Here is a 19430-nt window from a genome sequence, read left to right as displayed (position 1 = left end):
TATTTCCCTGTAGACAAAACAGGACTAAATAAAATCCGTTAGTTAAAGGTGACAGCAATTTCATCATATTCAGAACAATTTATAAAAGTATGCCTTTTAATCAAATAAGAATGATAATAATGACTTGCCCAAAGCAATACTATATAGGGGTTTTTGTTGGTTGTTCGGGGATTTTTGTTTTGTTTTTTTTGAACTTGCTAGTCACATATTTTATAAGTTGCTGATCAAATACAGTAGGTGGATGCACCAGACAGCAGCTTCTGGCCATCCCATGCAGAGAACCAAGTACCTGGCTCCTGGACTGTAGAGTAGAGATGCCTGAAACAAGATACTCTTTGTCCAAATATGTGCTTTGGTTCTCCAAGATAAACCTTTTTATTCTTGCTTTGTACAGAGGAGCAGAATGTTACCCCACACTGGAAACAGATTTGAAAATAAACACCTGCTTATTCACAGAATAAAACACTGAAGAATATGTTGTTAAAAGCAGAGGACCTTCCTTAGTATCGTATTAGCCAGAAGTTAAGTCAATACTGCAGAATATAGCCTCCTGTTCTCCAGTGCAGTAAAAGCAACTATAATGATTCTCAAAATCTTCAAGAGCCTTGAAGGACTGGAGTACTGGGGGGGGAACAAAGGCTTTCATATCATTTGAATCTGCCAACTTTGATCAAAGTTTTACTTCCAGTGATGCTCATAACAGAAATCGTAAGACTGCTGAAAGAAATCTGATCTAGTCTTCACTAAATGTGTAATGTAAGCAATTTAGCTAAACCACTACAAACAAAAGCAGTGTAGATAAACAAGGCGTAGGCATTTTCAACCAGATTTAAACTTTTATATTTATTTACTGTAACTGTGTAAAGGATTTATGATTCAATGCATCTCAAAGTAGAAATACAGTTGGATCTGTAATACTTTGTTAAGTATCTTGATTTTAATAAACCTTTTAGTCTTTTAAAAAGTAAACATTCTTTACATTCCAAAAATTAAAGAGAAATATAAAGTTATCCAACGCACCCATGGGGGAGGGACGGGGGGAAGAAGGTATGCTGCATTATCCAAAGTTTGGCCTAAACACTAGGTTTTGGAGTATGTTTTATGGAAGGATGGAAAAACGGTAACACCAATGCAAGGAAGAAAAAAAATAAAACTATTCCCACAAAAAAAAAATGTATCTAGTTCTCCAACAACCATTAAAAAAAACCCAGGCAGTAGTCCAGACAGAACACAAATTATCACAGTATAGAGAAAACGCAATCAATTTGAATTTTTAATCTACTAGAATACATCAGTGTGTTTACATCTAAATAATTTCATATTTGCAGAAGATGTGGAAGGGCTTTCAAGGTTCAAAGAACTTTTTTCATTTTTCAGTCACTTTGCGACTGGTCTTCTGAAAGCTAATCTGAACTGGCATGACTTCAGTAATTTGAATTGGATTTATACGCCAGTAACTTTTAAAATAAAATAAGTGATGGTGTGTGAATCTTCGATTTTTCTAAATCTTTTTTTTTTTTTTTTAAATGGCTTTGGGGATTTTCTGTAGACATAAAATATGCCTACCAACAACCTTCAAAAAGGTATACTGCCTTTACATTAAAATTGGCCTGACAAATTTTACACGTGAATAAAGTTAGCAGTGCTTTCTAACTACTACTAACATCTAATTAGATGACATAAAACCTATTTTTCTCAAGTGATCCCCAACTCGATGTTGTCTAAATTATTTCTTTTAGTTTAAGGTGATTGCTCTACGCTTTTAGTTTTACAGAATGATACATTGTGGCATAATAATTTGGACATACAGATCATTTTAAAAATACAGACTGCAAATTTTATTTCAAGATTCAGAAATCTTCACAGAATCCCATGTTTTCCAAACGTTTCTATTTTTTTCTATTAATTTTAAACATTTTTTATTTTTTTTTCCATGAATGAAAAGGCTTGACAGTGAATGAATTAACTTTCAGGCTGTCAGCTTACATAAAGACACAGTAACAGCTGAATCATCTTTTTCTTTTCCTTAGAGGTCAGAAGGCTACAGAAACATTGAGACAACAATCAGTCAAAACTACAATAACTCAGATACCTTTATCTTTCTAAAACCAAACCCTTTTTTCCACCAGCCACTGGAAATAAGTGCAGATTAATCCAACCAAACTGCCAAAGAAGTGCTCTGTATGCAACCAGATCTCTGGTTTGTGGGCAACTTGGTGTTTCCGAACCTTCATAATCGATGGACTATTATTGCCTACTAAAGACAGCAAGAAGACTTCATCACTTATTACACTTTGGTGATTAGTGGGGCGTGAGAAAAACCAGCCAGTAATACACAGTGAAATCCCGTCCTCATGACATACGAGAAAGATCATCTACTCATTTAATGACTAAAGGATTTACCTCACAAGGTTAAGCTCCAGAAGAGCTTAGTAATTCAACTTCTAATAAATACAGAATTTAATTTTAGAAAAAAATTAAATAAGTAAAATTTCCATGGGAAAAACAATTACTTTATATGTAGTATTCACTACTCCATATTTAGGCTCTGTCTTTAGTAATGTAAGTAGCAGAATGCAGTACAAAAAGACTTCCTGCCTGGCAGACAACTCCAGCTTCTCCTGAAAACCCAACACAATTCAACCAGCTACTTCAGAAGCACATTAATACTTCCTGGCCACTTGACACACACGTTGAGACAGTCATTTTCTCTTAGTCCCCTGGGAAGCTTTCCTCTTGAGCATAGGAATGTCTACATAATTATTTGTTTCCCTATGAGAGGCACATTTTACAGCAAGAACATCAGTGTATCATATCCTAGTCATAAACTTGTTCTGAAACAAATCTGTGAGTGCTATGAACAAATCCGGAAAAGACCTCCTATAGTTTATTTCTGGTTATTAAAAGAAAAGTCAGAATAATAATGCAGGCGAGCTACTAAACAACATCCATTGTAAAATAATCTGTCACTTGAAAGAAAACAAGTAATTCTTGTTTTATACAGTTTACTAAATAATCTTTGTAGAAATAATGCTTGTTTTATACAAAAGAAAAAGTATAGCAGAAAAAAAAAGCAGCCCATGATGAATGGAAGACACAATATTTAAAGTTACAAATAAACATATTTGGGGCATTTAGAACTCCTTTGACTTACTGCAAGTGATATTCCTGTCACATAATCTTTTCTTAATAAGGAATAAAGACAAAGATTCTTGAAAATAGTATCTATGTCTAGATACTTCTCAGTAAACTTTTCCTTTTGTTAGCACTCAATGTAGAGTGCACATTTCACCAACAAAACCAGCTAATTTTAAAATTTACTAAGTAAAAATAATTACAGACATAACAAGACACAGCTGCTTATGCTTCTTAAATAACACCCAAACACTAAATAAATATTGTACTTGAAATTTTGTTTAAATGAATAAAGTTCCGATAAAGCAAAAGATTAAGGCACAGGCAGCAGTGCTAGACTATAAATAAACAAAATAAAATTTAAAAAATAACAGTGATTTTAAAGATACGCCAAGGCTTGAAACATTTGTTTCAGTCCCGCTACCAAATAGACAAGAAGCTTTGAGGGAAGACAATATTTTAAAATAAGAAGACACAAAGACATATATTCTCTACATAGAGCCTATTTTAAAAGGGAGAGAAAAAATACATTTTTCACTTGCTTTGTTACCATGTTATTATTCTACAAAATGGGTTAGTCCTCAACACCACCTTTCCACGAGGTCTAACTGGACCATACAATTAAATAAATAAACACAGAATGCCTAAATTGTATTATGCGCAAACTGGAAATGGACAATGTCTTTCCAACAGCTTGCTTTCTTTCTGCATAATATCTACTGGTATTCACCAATTTTTAGACTTAACTCTTCTACTTTCTCTGCCTCTATGTTGATTAGTTTAGTTCAGAAAGTCAGGATAAGTAATAATGCAAGATGATTTTTTTTTTTTTTTGATTAATCAAAGATCATGTATTTACCTTCTGCAAGCATGTCTGGCACATCTGCTTGATATCTAGGCCCCACTCTGATCTCTCCCTTGTCTGCTAAAAGCGTTTTCAGTGATGGATCATATACCAATGAATAAAAAAAAGTATCCTAAAAAAGAACACATATTTGCAACAGCATAGTAATTTTTAAAATTTTATCACCTTCCATTTGGAAATTATTAAAGTAACCCCCCTCGCACAGTTTTACAGAGCACAGGCTTGGGACATTAATCCTTATTTTAAATAATGCAGATGTTTCATGAGTACTTTTAAACGGCTAATTGAAGCTTCTCTCATTGCTAGGAGTTATTTCAGAACAGAGAAATAATGAAAAGATTCATACACAAAAACAGATCGATGGATCTGAAAAGAAATAATTTTAACTGCTTTCGGAATTTAACATGTTTCCTCTTCTAAATCTCTCTACCATATTGACTTTGCATTACAAATTACATCTCAAAAAGCATAAAACACTCTCTAGTGTCTGAAAAGGGCTTACACAAAAATCATATTGGCATAACTGCAACAGTCACCTGAAGTACGGGGAAGTCCTGTTTTCAGAAACATTTTTACCGATTATCAGTGGGTTTGATGGAGAAATTTAAAAATAAAGACACGCTAATTTCAGCTTAAAAACATAGTCTGCCTAACGTTATATTAAGATGCTCCAAAGAAAAATATGGTTATTTTGAAAGGTATTTTGCAATGCCTTTCTTGGGGAATTTTCTTCCCCTCTGCTTAAGGCTAAGCACCTTAAGTTCCTTCCACAGAAAATGAAAGGTGGGGAGACGCTTCCCAAACAATAATTCAGGGACCTTAAAATTAAACTCCTATGCTAAGTTGCCCTCTACAGGAGCCTTTCTTGCTCTCTCCATTGACTACAGAAGACTCTTCTTTCTACAACACCTCTAGGAAAAGAAAAAAAAAAAGATTAAAAAAAAAGGGAAATAAAAGAAAAAAGGAAAAAAAGTGCCATGTGAATTCGCCCTTAAGTATCCACTACAGGAAAGAATCTGTATATTTCGCTTCTGTAAGACACCATATGAATGACTTCAAATTATTATTTTCTAAATACAACCATATTCATAATAAAACCATAGTTTAAGAGTGTCGATTAAGTATTTCTCCAATAACACTTTTAAAATCAGTGTTTTCAACAACATAATTTTTTTAACTTACCATTCAAGAAAAGATTTTCAAAGTATTGTTTGCCCATTTATTATATGGGCAAATACAGACTATATAATACAGCCATAAAACCCCCATAAACCCATCCCAATATTTAAACAAATACAAGTCACATATTACCTCTTTCTCCAGATATGACAGCACAGATTCTGTCTCATTCAGAAGTGCAACACTGCATTTTCCCCTACACAAACATAAGGGAGAATTGTTACTTTGTAAAAAGTTCAAATTTTTAAGTCAAAAAGTTATTCACAAGAAAATAACCTAGACATACTTTATAAACTTTTACACTAAAAATACAGTAAAACGCACTTTGCCATACTCTTAAGACATTAAAGTTAACATCAAAGCAACAAAATAAGTGGCTGTACCGACCCAAGTGCTCAAATACGTAAGAGTTCTGCAGAACTGGGAAACAGTTTCAGAAACAGAAGTAGTGAAGAGCAAGAGGTACTACGGCAAAGAATAAATACACATCCAATTAGTAAAAAGGCCTGGATGAACGAAACATCACCTCCGAGTGACTCACCTCCAGTAGGTTCAGTGCCTAATCTGAAACAACACAAACTAGAACCAATATAAGGTTTTACCAATGGCCTGTAAAAATGAAGTATGGGATGATTTCTAGTAATTAATCATGGAATTCTATTCATTTCTCCTATGGCCACATTAAAATGCCGACTACCACATTTTTGTGCAGGTTGCCAGTAGAAAGCTTCCTGTTGTTCAGCGGTGGTACAGATCTGCCCATGTACAACACATGTATACAACGCGATGGAGTTCGACCCCACTATCTGCACCCCTTATCTCTCCCCTCTCTCTCATCCCCTTCTCCCACAACATTCCTTTGGCCTGAAATTCCTCTGCCTCCAACTTCTCTGCAAATATTCCACAGAATTATTTTTAACAAATGGTATTTTAAAGAAACACACATAGATATGGATGAAAAAATGTTAAGCGTGCTGAATCATCTTGCTAGCAACTGGCATTTTTATGCTATCACTTTCAACTGAACTACCATTTTATAATAATACGTATTTATTACCCCTTAAATACATCACCTTGTACTTCATGCACCTAAGTTTCATTCTATTTCTACCAGTTCAGTCAGCATTTACCAGGAGGTTCCAGTGGCCTTACATATATGGCTATAGGACCCCTGCCCAGAACACCCTTCTGCCATGGAACAGACCAGCTTACAAATATAGAAAAGATAATTGTTTGCAGAGACCTCCTTGACTTTAAGATAACACCAAAGAAGTTATTGTAAAAAGCATCGTTCATTTCAGTGAATGTTGACTGTTAAACTCAGCCATAAGCATTAGATACCAACTGTTAACAGCTCATCATTAAGCAAACATACCCAGCTAATGTCCTATTCCCTACCATTGCACATCATAGGAAACGGGGTTAAACCACTCATTAAATCTACAGTATATAACCACCTGAACTCTGAGCTTCTCTTCATCTCCGTATTTGTCAGAAGAACCACACCAAAGAGAAATGGTGGGAAGATGAGCAAGAAAAACCCGAGCACAATGCACAACAGCAGAGGAAAAGACACCTGCAGTAGAGAAGAAAGAAACCACCTCTATACTTGACCATGTCTTTGAATGGGTTTTGAAGCTTCTGGCCTTGATACTTCCAGAACACTCACTTCTAAAAAATAATTATATGTTGTACCATGAAGTTAGTTTGTCAACTTTATTTTAACGGATTTTTTTTTTTTTTTAGTGTTAAAGGCTAAACAGGAGTTCACCTTTCCAGTTTGCTTCTATTCCACATACCTCTAGTATGCTCTCTCTCTCCACTACAGCCTACTGCTATTTAACTCCAATTACTGCAGAGGCATTCCTTCACTGTCATTGTGACTGCAAGAGTATTTTATTGACTGACCTTATACCTTACTGCTGATAAATTCAAAAATTTCATTTTATTCCATTAAGAGACAAGATTAATCTCCCCAGCGCATCTTCTAAGTGATTCAGTTTCTATCTGATGTACACTTCATTGTACAGCATTTTAACCATCTAATGGCTGGAGTCAAACACACAGGTAACATTTTACATGCGTATATGATATTTCACGTGCATGACTAGAGGCTCAAAAAAAGACAATACTAGACACACAGTAGCAGACACCGCGCTAAAATGAAAAAGAGCATTTTAAAACAGGTACATTACATAAGAACAAAATTAGAAAAAATTATCTGTTACAGTTACCAGATTCTATAATCTAGAAACCTGAAATTCCTTATTAAAAATGATATAGAATCTTTACCAAACACACAAAAGCCTACCATTTATGTATCTCCTCTTTCTCTTTTATTCCAACAGAGGAGAATCTTCTCAGCCTATTGCAAATCGTCTACTGGGTTGAATCAAGCATCTAGCTCACTGTATTTGTCTCTGGCATCTCTCAATCATGGATGCCTAGGAAATAACTTAAGTGAATACAAATTTGCAGTGATATGTCCCTAAATATTCTCCAATCACGACTGCACTCTGCACCCTTTCTTCCAATATTAATAATCAAAAAACCTTGGAGAGAAAGCTAATGTGGTTTAAACTACATTACAACAAGACCTAGAGTTATTTCTCTAAGATATGTACCTAAAAAACCAGAGCTTTCTCCAGATTTAAATATAACATTACCCTCCTCACAGCATTCTGGAACTCCATTAATGCTTTTAAGCAATTTCAGGTAACTGGGACAGATGAATCTACATCAAATAAAGAATCAATGTAACAGGATAAAATCTGAGGGGGGCAGATTTTAAAAACAGAGGGGGCAGCTAGCTACCTACAGAGATAAGTGAAAGAGAACATAAACTGCATTTACCAGGTTCTAAGATCAGTTACACACCAAAATAAAATTATATTCTCTTTGCAAAGACACTAGGGAAGTTTTGAGTATTATTTAGACTACGAGTACAACGCTAGAGTTTCATTGCCATACTGGTGAAGCCTCCTGTCTGAGATGTGTCACAAAAACTAACCAAACGAAGGTAAAAATTACATGGAATTACCCAGCTTTCGTGAAAGAAAAAAAAAATAAAGATTGAAGAGATGTCTAATATTTATTCAGACATGAATCCAGAGATTCCTCCTCTTATCCCACTGTAATTCAAGCTTTATTCCTCCACAAAGCAGCATTCTTGACCTAACTGGTATCAAAAGGGTGAATTACTAGTAAATAGCATCAGAAGGGTTCAGCGATGTTAAGACTACATATCTGGTTTTGACCTTCTCCTCAAATTAAAAACATAGAGAAAAATTATTTTTACTTCCTACAGAATTAGGCAAAATTTATCTTGTGTGAACGCTGAAGGAAATGTTGAGGGAAAGTTTTGGATACCTCAGCAATGTACAAGTAACTGCAAATAAAACAAAACCAAACAAACAAAAAAAACAAACAAAAAACCCACCACCACCCCCACAACAACAACAAACTTTAATGTCTTCACCTACAATTTAATTCTGATGAGACTAAGTTTTCCCCTCAGAATCCTTTCTGCTCTTAGATGTACTTTGTTTTTACAGTAGTCACAAATAAGAAGTTCTTCCACTGAGCTAACAATACCAACAAAACTTTTTATAGTATTAAAATCAGTCAGCAGTAAAAAGTGATTTAGAGGTCTTGCAGTAAAAGGAGACAACGAAACTTACCTATATATATGCTCACAGTATTACCAGCATCTATCATATAAACCACTTGGGATTCAACTGCTTCCCTTGTCCTAGAAACCAGAGCTGTAACTCATAACTTTATTTCTTTAAAGCATTAACCATACGAAAGCTGTTTTCATATGTTACACCTTCCTTCACTCCCATTCACTAGAAGCTCTTGTCCGCTTGTAAATTTTTTTATATTTTTCAGGTGACTCCACCATTTACAGCCATGAGGTAAGGGATGCCTAACGAACTATTTCTCCACACCAAGAACCTACTTCCTTACTTCAGTGAAGTCCTTTTGTTACAATATAGAAATAAGGCTCAAACACTTTCCAGAAAAATACTCTCAAATACTACTTTGGAAAAAATGCCTTAATGATTTTGTAGAAAAGGATTGCTTCAACAGCTCTAGCAGAAAGCCAGGTCCATATAGTCCCCATAGCCCCCAAAACCTAACCGTTTACAACTGAAAACGTAAAGCACAGAAACACAAATGAAGATTATAAGGGAACGGCAAGACATAGTAGTCATCATGGTAGCTAGAAGTCTCAATGCAGCAAACATAAGGATTATTTTTTCCCCTCCCTGTTTTGGGGAGCTACTTTTCAGGGGGTGGAAGTTTGTTTTTAGTTATTTATTTATTTTTTTTAATGTGGAATGAAGAAAAGAATAAAAAGAAAGAACTAAAAAATAAATGGCAGCTTTGTGAGACACTCACATGTAAGATTGTCTTTGACAATTTGATAAGGAGCTAACGAAAATTAACACTCTATATGAGATGTCAGTGAGTCCTGAAGGACAGATTTCGAAGACAGTAACCAGAGATGGGACCTAACAGGCCTTGAAAAGTAAAGACAAAAACCACCACATTTGAGTGAGACCCAACAGAGGAATGAAAAACATGTGGGAACATAATTCAGACAAGACCATGACAACGATCAATATTTAGAAGAAAGAAGTACAATAAGACTGCCCTTACTAACCTGTTCCAATAAAGACAACAAGACGATGATAACCAGCTCAAGAATTTAAGCTGAACAGAGAAAGTCAGACCAAAGCTATTATACAAGACAACGTTATGAAAAGATTTCAGTATAGCCTGATCAGACAACCCAGAGCAAGACACCCTATTATTCTCCAGAAGAATATGGATATGCATATCTGGGGAAAAAATAATGAGACTGCTTGTTTGAATTCTCTAGCTAACTGTACTTTAGTAAGTTTTTTCTTAAAGTAATCAAAAGGATATTTACCGAACTGATGCAAACACTGATCTTTTAAAACTACCAGAATGAATCAAAATTAACAGCAACTGTTTAGATCTTTTAAAGTCCCTGTTTGTTTCGGCACAGCCTTTACTTTTAAACCAGTGGAAAGCTCTGCAATTCCTGTTCTGCTATTCTTGCAGGCTATTTCTTCCTATTTTCACCAGATGAGTAAAACAGCCCACAAGATAAAAACATTGTTTTAATAAGGATTTATTGGGAAGGGAGGTATGAAAATAAAAATTACAGAAAAAAATGACACAAGAAACAGAGCACTTAGTGCCTGTTAACCAGGAAAAACCATAGGAGTAGAAAAAGCAACCTCACGGGTACAGAATCATGCCATCTAAGCTTCCTGTTGTAAAATAGATGCAGTTTGGGTGAGCCTGATGCGGTATAAGAACTCTCAAAACTCATTGCTCTGAGTTCCTATTCAGTCGATGCAACTTGATATGCATTGGTCATTCGGATACAAGTTCAAAAAGAAAATAACATATGCAGGCATGACTCCACAGACTTTGAAATTCTGCTATTAACAATTATTAATTGCCCTCCTGAATATGACAGAATGACATTGGGCAATTCTGTATGGATATACCAAGTGCCTCTTGCTGATCTTTATCAAGAAACATTGGTCTCTCAGTAGAGATTTGGAACACAGAAGTGTGAGTCACTAACTAGACAGTCTGAGAATATTAGGAAATATTATGCTTGTGATTTGATTTTAACATATGCTGTTATTTCAATGACAACCAGAGATTAAACTAAAACGAAGAAGATGCATAATGAAGAGGGGTAGAAAGGTTTGGTGCAGGAGTAGAACTCGGGAGTAACCTTTCCCATATTCGGCATAAAGGGAAAGGGGAAAAAAAGGTACCGATATTAAGTAGAGGAGGAGAGGGCTACCTTAAATAAAAAGGCTTTTTCCTGAGCTGTCTTAAATGGGAAAGTGTTTTGAAGATTTCCAATCAAACAACTACTTTGAGCCAAGTCTTGATGCCTTACAAGCAGTCTAAATTGCAATGATGATCACCAAACCACAGACTGTGGAGTCCAAAGAGCTTCTGCTAATTATATGAACTTGATTCCCCAGTTACGGAAAGGCAATACGAAGAGTACTTGTGTATTTTACTTTTAAGCACAGGTTAAGGGGCACAGAATGATGCTGATAGACACATACCAAAGTCTTTATAGCAAATTTCAAGTTCTCCAGATTGCAAAGATATTTACAACTGGAGAGCAAGCTACTGCACAACAGCAAAAACAAGAAAATAAAAGCATCATCATAGTGATTTAAACCTGCAATAGACCCCTAACTAAAGATTGACTTTAAAAGTATTCAATCAATATCTAGAATTGACAGAAGAAAGATCTGCATTGTACTGATTCATGCTTAATTGGCTCCAGTTTGTCTCTGCTCATTTACAGACCTGTCTCAAACACAAGAAAAAAAAAACACAACAAAAAACCCAACAAAACCCCAACATTTCATAGGCGAATATATCTCCAACAAAATGATACCAATCTCCCAAACACTACAAGATTGTATATCTATGGCCAATAGATAGACCAGTAAACTTAGTATCACCTTTTTAATACACACTTGATCAAAGAAAATTAAAAACAGAATGCACAGCAAACTGATTTATGTACATCTAAATGAACCAGTAAATGCCTGCCATCTAAACATATGCATAGATCATATGGGTGGCCCAGGCTTTTTATGCTGCATGTGGCTTGTAGTCAAAAAATTCAGAGTTTTAATCTTAATTAGAGCTGGAGTGCTCATTTTGAGCACTCCAAATTGGTAAGATTTAAAGGCAGCCTCTTGGAGCAATCATGCATAACTGACATGGATTTAAAAGTAATTTGTAGATAATGGTAAAAATTTTTTGCCTATTCTTAAGGTTCCAACTTCTATATAGTTCTCTACTACTGTTGTCTACTCTAACTGTTGCCTAATCTCAACAGGAAAAAGCATTCCCAATATGAAACAAATTTACAAAAGACAAAATCAAAGAACGCTTTGCATTCAGTAACAATTTTTTGCAGATTATATGTTTAAACTACTATGTTGTTAGCTGAAGAGCGAAAGCATTCAACAACTCTGCTGGAAGATCTTACCTTAATACTTGTAGAAAATGTTAAGAAGTAAATGAATGGATCTATGAACAGACACACATTTGAAACAAGCTTTAACACGCTATCACTTAAAACTGGATTTACACTAACATTGTTCCAGTCTACATTACTGACTGAATCTTGTACTGTGTAGCTGAGAAGGGTCTGCAAGAAAACACTGAGTAGAAAGACCAAGGTAGTACTGAGTGCCATGGAGAGAGACAAATCTTTTCTTGGACTAGACACAGGAGAATGACATGTTTTGATATCTCAAAATAAGCATAGCCGTATATATACACTTTCTATAAACAACTGTAGGAAGCTTGTCACTGGTATTTTTCCTCTGGGGATTAATTCATGCTAAAAAGTTACCAAAAAAAAAAAACAACCCAAAAAAAACCAACAAAGGAGGCTGTTGAAGAATGATTTTTCAGCGTGACGTTACAAGGTCGCCCAGCTCAGAAGCAATGCACATCGCTCCATGCAACTGAACTTAAACTTCTGCACCATATGAAAGACTCCTAACTTTGTAATTATGTCACTACAGGGAAATATGTACTGATTTTCAGGTATTTAAGTGACAACCTTCCACCAACAAATACACTTTTTCTTATGCTGTTATTAGTACTGGCTATTGACCATATGTGAAAACAAGATTCTGGCCCAGACTGAATTTTCATCTTAATTCACGTAAGAATTCTCCGAATTCTAGCAGAAAATAAATAAATAAATAAATAAATAAAATAAGGCATGCTTCTAAAGCGCCTTTGTTCTAACTAAACTCAATCCAGAAATGAAGAATTCCTTTCTTAACAATCTAAATTATCAGGTAAGCACATGGCTATGCAAAGTAGAGTCACTCCTTAACCAGTCTGATTTATGCCAGAAAATAAATCAGGCTTATAAGGCTCAAAGTAAGCTTTGAAAAACTAGGTAAAATTTTTATCTCATATATACACACACACACATATATATATATGAAGTATATAAATCCATACATAAAACCTTCCCATAGGCTAGAAACTTCTAGTTTGCCAAGAATGCCAAAACTACAAACGCTTAGGTAATATCACAAATCCTACGGTGCAATGCCTTAAAAAGTCCCCAAATTTCTTCTATAAAATGACTTGCCCTGTCTGTCTTGAGCTTCAGATTATTTGGTCTGTTTTAAATGAAGGAATCCCACTTTCAGAAAGAAGTACTTCTCTACACCTTAGTTGTCTGAAGTAGCAATATTAGTGAGTTCTGATGGGATCATGAAGAAGAAAACAGCACAAAGAAATCTGTATGACAGAACCGAGTCGTTTATCTAAAAGGCATCTAAAAAGCATCACACACTTATAGGTAGTTTTTAAGCGCAACATGTTTTTTTTATAAACTGCACGTACTTATGCTGCTTGTAATATGTCTACAAAGCGGTACCAATGAAAGTTCCTTTAATCTATCCAGCAGCTAAGGGATAATTTAAGAACAACAACAACCCTAAGAAACAAGAAAAACCATGAAAAACCAAGAAAACAAAACCAAAACCCACCAAACTATAAAAAAAAAATAAAAATAATAAGACAGTGTGTTCTGGACCACACTACTGATGCGAATGATGTCAAAAGACACAGGGGGAAAAAAAAAAAAGAGAGTAAAAATGCATTAAACTACTACAGGGAACAATCTCAGAACTGAGGGAAACCAAGATTCTTACAGCTTGACAATTCAGAAGTTTGAGTATACGTTTTTGTATGCTTACATTTAAAACTATGCAGAGGCTCTAAATTTCTTGATAAAATTTAAAGAACTCTTCTCTCAAATTAAAGAACTCTTCTCATTATCAGACTATCTGGAAGCTCTTTAATGTCACTTACCCACAGGCATTCTGCAAAAAAAATTCACCTTCTCCCCAATTCACATTGATCAGCTTTTAATAAAATGATCTTATGCAACCACAATCTTTGAAAGGCTCATGAAGTCATTTCTGTGTGGGAGTGGCAGTAATAAACCAAGCCAAGAGCATCTTAAAATTGTTTGTTTGTTTGTTTTTTAAATAAAGGGTATGTATGAGAAAGACTCACAAGTTAGAAAGAACCGAAAATTTCAGAATCCGAGTTTAGAAAGTTTTTCTGAATTAAGGCCATAGCTATATAGAAAGCTTGAATCTGCTGCTTAGGCCAAGCAAGAAATTTAATCCTTTGAGAAATAGAAGAAACACTTAGTTCATCCAATGGCAGATTAAATAAATACTCCTCATTAAAGATTTAGGTGTAGATTTATTACAGTTACTTGAATAATCTCCATAATGACAAACATGCATATAATGTTCAGGTATCATACACAGCCACGTTGAGTCCAGACATCAAGCTCAGCAAGAGTTTCAGCATCTTGAAATTGTGCCCAAGAAAAGCAAAAAGTACTTAGTGAAAACACAGTCTCCAGGAGAAAAAAAAAAAACAACCAAAACTACCATGTGATCAGAATCCCTGCACTTATTAAAAAACATAGTGATACAAACGCGCACAATTAGCAACTGATAAAACTATAAAGAATACGGTAAATTATCCATCACTTGGAAATTTTTCAACCAAGCATGGATGCTCCACTGAAATATACAACTTAATTCAAGCACAAATAGTTGGGATCACGTCAACAGTCACTGCACAAAATTGTGCAGTCTGAATCAGCTAAAAGAGCAAATAAAGAGGCCATGACAATCCCATACCGCTCTTCAGTCCCAGGGAAGAACTCCTAAAAACTTGTATTCAAACTTTAACTTATCAGAAAGATTGCTGAACAGAAGTAATTTAACAAATTTCATTTTTATTTACTGAAGATAAATATTTGTCATTTTGCTGTAACTAAGAAAGAATTCTGACAAAGTAGTAGTTTATTCCTTAACCCTAACAAAAACCCAACTGTATCAACCAACTAAATCACCAACATGATAGCAACCAGATATAATTATATGTTTGAAATCTTCCTTCCCCTTCACAAACAGCCACCACTCTTTGGAACTTTTCCTCATTCTCAAACTACTTTGACTTTAGTCAAAGTCTGCATATAAGCCTCTTTATACTTCGCATAAATAATTCCTATTTCTTTTTTGTTTGTTTTTTTGAAAGGTGGGTGCTATTAAAGTATAGAGCAGCCCAAAAGATTCACACCTGATTTTATTACAACATCTGAGAATGCCTCACTTATTTATGCTTTCCAAACGCTTAACAACAATAAAACACAAAAACCCACAACCCCAAGACTGAAACACAGGTTATTACCAAACAAGAACTAAGCAAAGATAACAAAATGGCAAGATGAACCCTGATGGATAAATTCTTCTACACAACTCACATGAAGTACTAAATCTAAAGGCATTTACAAGTGATCTTACAACTTAATGCAATCTTTTACAGCAATCTAAATGTGTTTATCACCTATTAATTCTTGAGACCTTAACAATGAAAAATAAATTTAAAACCAAGTCAGATAAACCACTGCATCCCTCCAACAAGGTAACCATTTGTAGATTTTTATACAAGGGACTCATTTCACCAGGTGCTAAGTTTTATGGTGAATTTTACAACACTGGCAAAGAATTTCACCTTTATGACAACTTTCAATGTTTCCCCCCCTGTGCCTTCTCATGCCTTTCCAAAATGCTGTATTTGGTAATGTTCAAATCTAGGAAAATCCAAGTTAAAGTACACAGCACTTCAAGCTCAAATCAACCCCTCTCTGGGACTGGTATTGCTTACAGGAGCCACCTGCGTGAATTCTGGGTGCATTTACTGTGTGACATTAATGAAGGAGAGCACTCAGCGAGTCTGGCTGGCAGTATAACTCTGTTACAAGAACATCTGGGATTATGGTGCCTGGAAGCTGCATCTGTAACATGCAGGAATTAGGGAAGGAGGAGAATCTTCTCTGGAGGGGTGCTACCAACCTTACACATTTGAGCAGACAGGGGAGGGAACGGTTTCATTTATAACTTGACAAGTAGGCACTGAGGTAACAAATCTTGGTTTTGAGAGCCAAACTAGTACATCACCTTGTACTGTACCACATGCCATCACTCCAGAATGGTACTGCACTGAGCTAGGCAATTATATCTTCTTAAATACATTCCACTGCAAGAACACTGTGTCCACAAGGCAGCACTGTCATGTTTAATTACTACTACACTACCAGCTTCTAATTCTTTTCTAAATCTGGCTTTTTTTTTTGGTGCCAAAACTTATACCGCTTCCTAAAGCTACTAAAATGGCATAGTGACACCTAATGCAAACGGGAAACCAGATGAAGTCTAAAAAAAATCCCAGTATTTATAACAAAACAAATTATATCTCAAAAGAGTTACATATAATATATATAACATTAAAAGTATGAGAATAAGGAATTAAACTGTATTTCAGTAATTCAAAAGCAAACAAACTACATCAGAGTTATTCAAATCTCAACATTACAGACCAAAGAGCTTCAGAATTAGATTTGCACATCAAAGAAATCTAACCTGCTAAAATAACTGCAAGGCATCTCAACTATAATGTAGTGGCACCAGGTGTATGAGACAATATGGTATTCGTAATTGTGAATTAGAATAAAAGTAGTCTCAGTCACAGGGTTGGGGGGAAGGGGCTGTAATTTCCCCTGCCATTCAGTTTAAAAAAAAAAAAAGTAAAACCAGTAAAGTTTAGAAAAGAAGAAAGACAAAACAAGAGCAGTAAAAGTATATTAGTAAAAAGTAAATAAAAACATACCACACCAGGTAAATTTATTTTATTCTCTTAAATTACAAGCGAAAGTTTCTTTTCTTGGCTGAAGATGTCAGTAAAAGTTCAAGATCTGTAGCTGCCAAAAGCAACTACAGGTAGTTCAGCCTCCTCCATTCTCTTAAAATCACTTTTAGCTTTCTCCTCTTCCTTCCAAAGTGACTGAGGTTTTGTATTCTTACAAAATATTCTTGATGTATTACAAAATGTATTCTTGAGAGAACTGATCTCCATTCTTCATTCTCTACTATTTCATGGTACCATTTATTTTCTCCTGTAAATACAATTTTTCCTATCTTGGGGCTAAAACCACAGGTGGTAAGAGCAGAGGCCCACAAAATGGAGCTACTCAGGGTTTTATTGCATGAGTATCTGCTAGCTTTCTATATGGAGATGACTGGCTTGGTAGACCAGTCACAGCAGTGAATGTTGTCTACCCTGATTTTAGCAAGGCCTGCAGTGTGTTCCACAGTGTCCTTTAACCAGATTGGTAACATCCAGAACTCAGTAAGTAGACAATAAGGCTGGAAAAAAAAACTAGCCAGACTACCAGGCTGTTGTAGTGAGTAGTACAAAGTCCAGCTGGCAGCTGGTCACTGCAGGCATCTCCGAAGTGCTGATACCGGAGCCAACAGTTTAACATCTTTATTAACAATCTGAACAAGTGAACTGAATACACTTTCAGCAAGTCTGCAGATGATACTAAACTGGATTTGTTCACTCTTAAGGTGTGACAACTAAAGGGAGAAATCCTACTGCTGTCTTCAATTATCTAATGAAAAGATATAAAAATAAGACAGAGTTGGGCTCCTTTCAGGGAAGCACAGTGATAGGACAAAAGGCAGTGGACAGCAGGTTTCAACACCGGAAATCCCTATTAGACGATGGGGAAATTTTCACCATTATGGTGGTCAAGCACTGAAACAGACACCCAGAGAGGCTGTGGAATCTCCATCCTTGGATATTCTGGAGCACTGACAGGAGGAAGCTGGAGGAGTACCACTCTCACAACATTTCTATCCTCTTTTACAGGACAAGCTAATTAATAAAAGTTATGAAAACTACTGAGAATCACAGAATCTAACCATTAAGAAGTTAAAAAGTTAAATAAGGAATATTTTGCAGTGTATTTTCCTTCTTGTGTCTTTTTAAAATAGAGTCAAGATTGTTAAAATGTCATTAAACTACATACAGCTTGGTTCAGAATTCGCGTGTTAAAGGTCTTAGTAACACGTGACAGCACAGCCCTACAGCATTCATCCCTTCTGAAAAGTCGATGCAAGTCATCACTCTGCATTTGCCTGCTGTGCAGTGCTGCATGTACTATGAATTCACGTGTTTTTCTGGCTTCTTTGTGAAGTACATACTGGAGAACCTCTATTGTATTTGCTCCCCGAGTTGTGAGGTGAGAAGACATTTACAATACTTCTTCTATGTAATCTCTCTACAAAGAGAATACCTTATTTCGATATCTAAATGTCAAAGTAAGTAAAAGAAACAGCGCAGGATTATTATCTCTATGCTGTAGTTGGGGAAGCAGAGATTTGACAGTTAAATGACTTTCTCAAAGTCAGAAAACAAGTAGCTGAATCAAGCAGGGGAAATTAATACAAAAATTTCCAACTTCCAGTTTTTGTGTTGGCAGAGAGAAAGGTAAGCCACACATTTGCCAATAAGAGAGAAAATCTACAAGCACATCCAAATTGTTTCTCCTACTGGAGCACATACACTTTTTCTTTTGGTAGCTTCTAGTCATTTATGATCTGAAATAGCTGCGGAGGTGAGCTGGATGTAATGAGAAAACAAAAATTCCTTCAGAATGTAAGAGCCCTTGTTTTACATTCACTACACTCCCTCTTACCACTGGGCTCTTTCTTTTCCATTTCTAGGTACATCATCCCCAACCCCCTCAACACTAAAAGAATTTGCTTGACTGCTAAATAGGAGGTAACATGCACACTTATATCATTTACAGAAGGATACCAACAAACACTTTTTGACCTTTAGCAAGCCTCTTCCTACATTAGCATCAGGGCAATTTAAAACAATACTTTAAATGCTGTTGCAACATTTAGCCAAACTCAACCATGACTTCTTCACATTTACTGAAGTAAGTTGGGGTAATTTTATTTTTAAATGCGTGCGGCCCTGAATTGCAGATCTGACCACTGAGTCACTGTCTCCTTTCCAAACCCATCTGTGGTTTCCCTGGGCAGACAAAATGGTCAAAGATCCTCCGGCCCAGCGTAAGAATATTTAAAAAAAAAAAAAAACTCTTGCAAAGTAGGAACAGACTGACTTTATACCACGTTATCAACTGATGCTGTAATTGGCAAGCCAGGGCTCTGAGACTCTTGTCCCTTCCAAGGCTCCAACATGAAGTAACAGAAGGAAAAACCAAAGGTAGTTCCAAGAAGTTCATGGG

At 35.6% G+C, this 19430-nt stretch overlaps 1 protein-coding gene across 8 annotated transcripts in view; it reads right to left on the bottom strand.

Moving 5' to 3' along the window:
- Positions 1–19430, bottom strand: part of MTA3 (metastasis associated 1 family member 3) — a 157091-nt gene that overhangs the window by 95500 nt on the left and 42161 nt on the right. For all 8 annotated transcript variants that reach the window (XM_074579559.1, XM_074579560.1, XM_074579564.1 and 5 more), the window contains 2 exons: positions 5312–5375; positions 3995–4112 (listed from right to left, as the gene is read on the bottom strand). In XM_074579559.1, the coding sequence (XP_074435660.1) occupies positions 3995–4112; positions 5312–5375 (182 nt within the window). The remainder of the gene's footprint in view (positions 1–3994; positions 4113–5311; positions 5376–19430) is intronic.

This window comes from Larus michahellis, chromosome 3 (assembly GCF_964199755.1).
Source record: "Larus michahellis chromosome 3, bLarMic1.1, whole genome shotgun sequence".
Lineage (NCBI taxonomy): Eukaryota > Metazoa > Chordata > Aves > Charadriiformes > Laridae > Larus > Larus michahellis.
The sequence above is the reverse complement of the archived record's forward strand: the minus strand, read 5'-3'. Positions and strand labels throughout refer to the sequence as shown.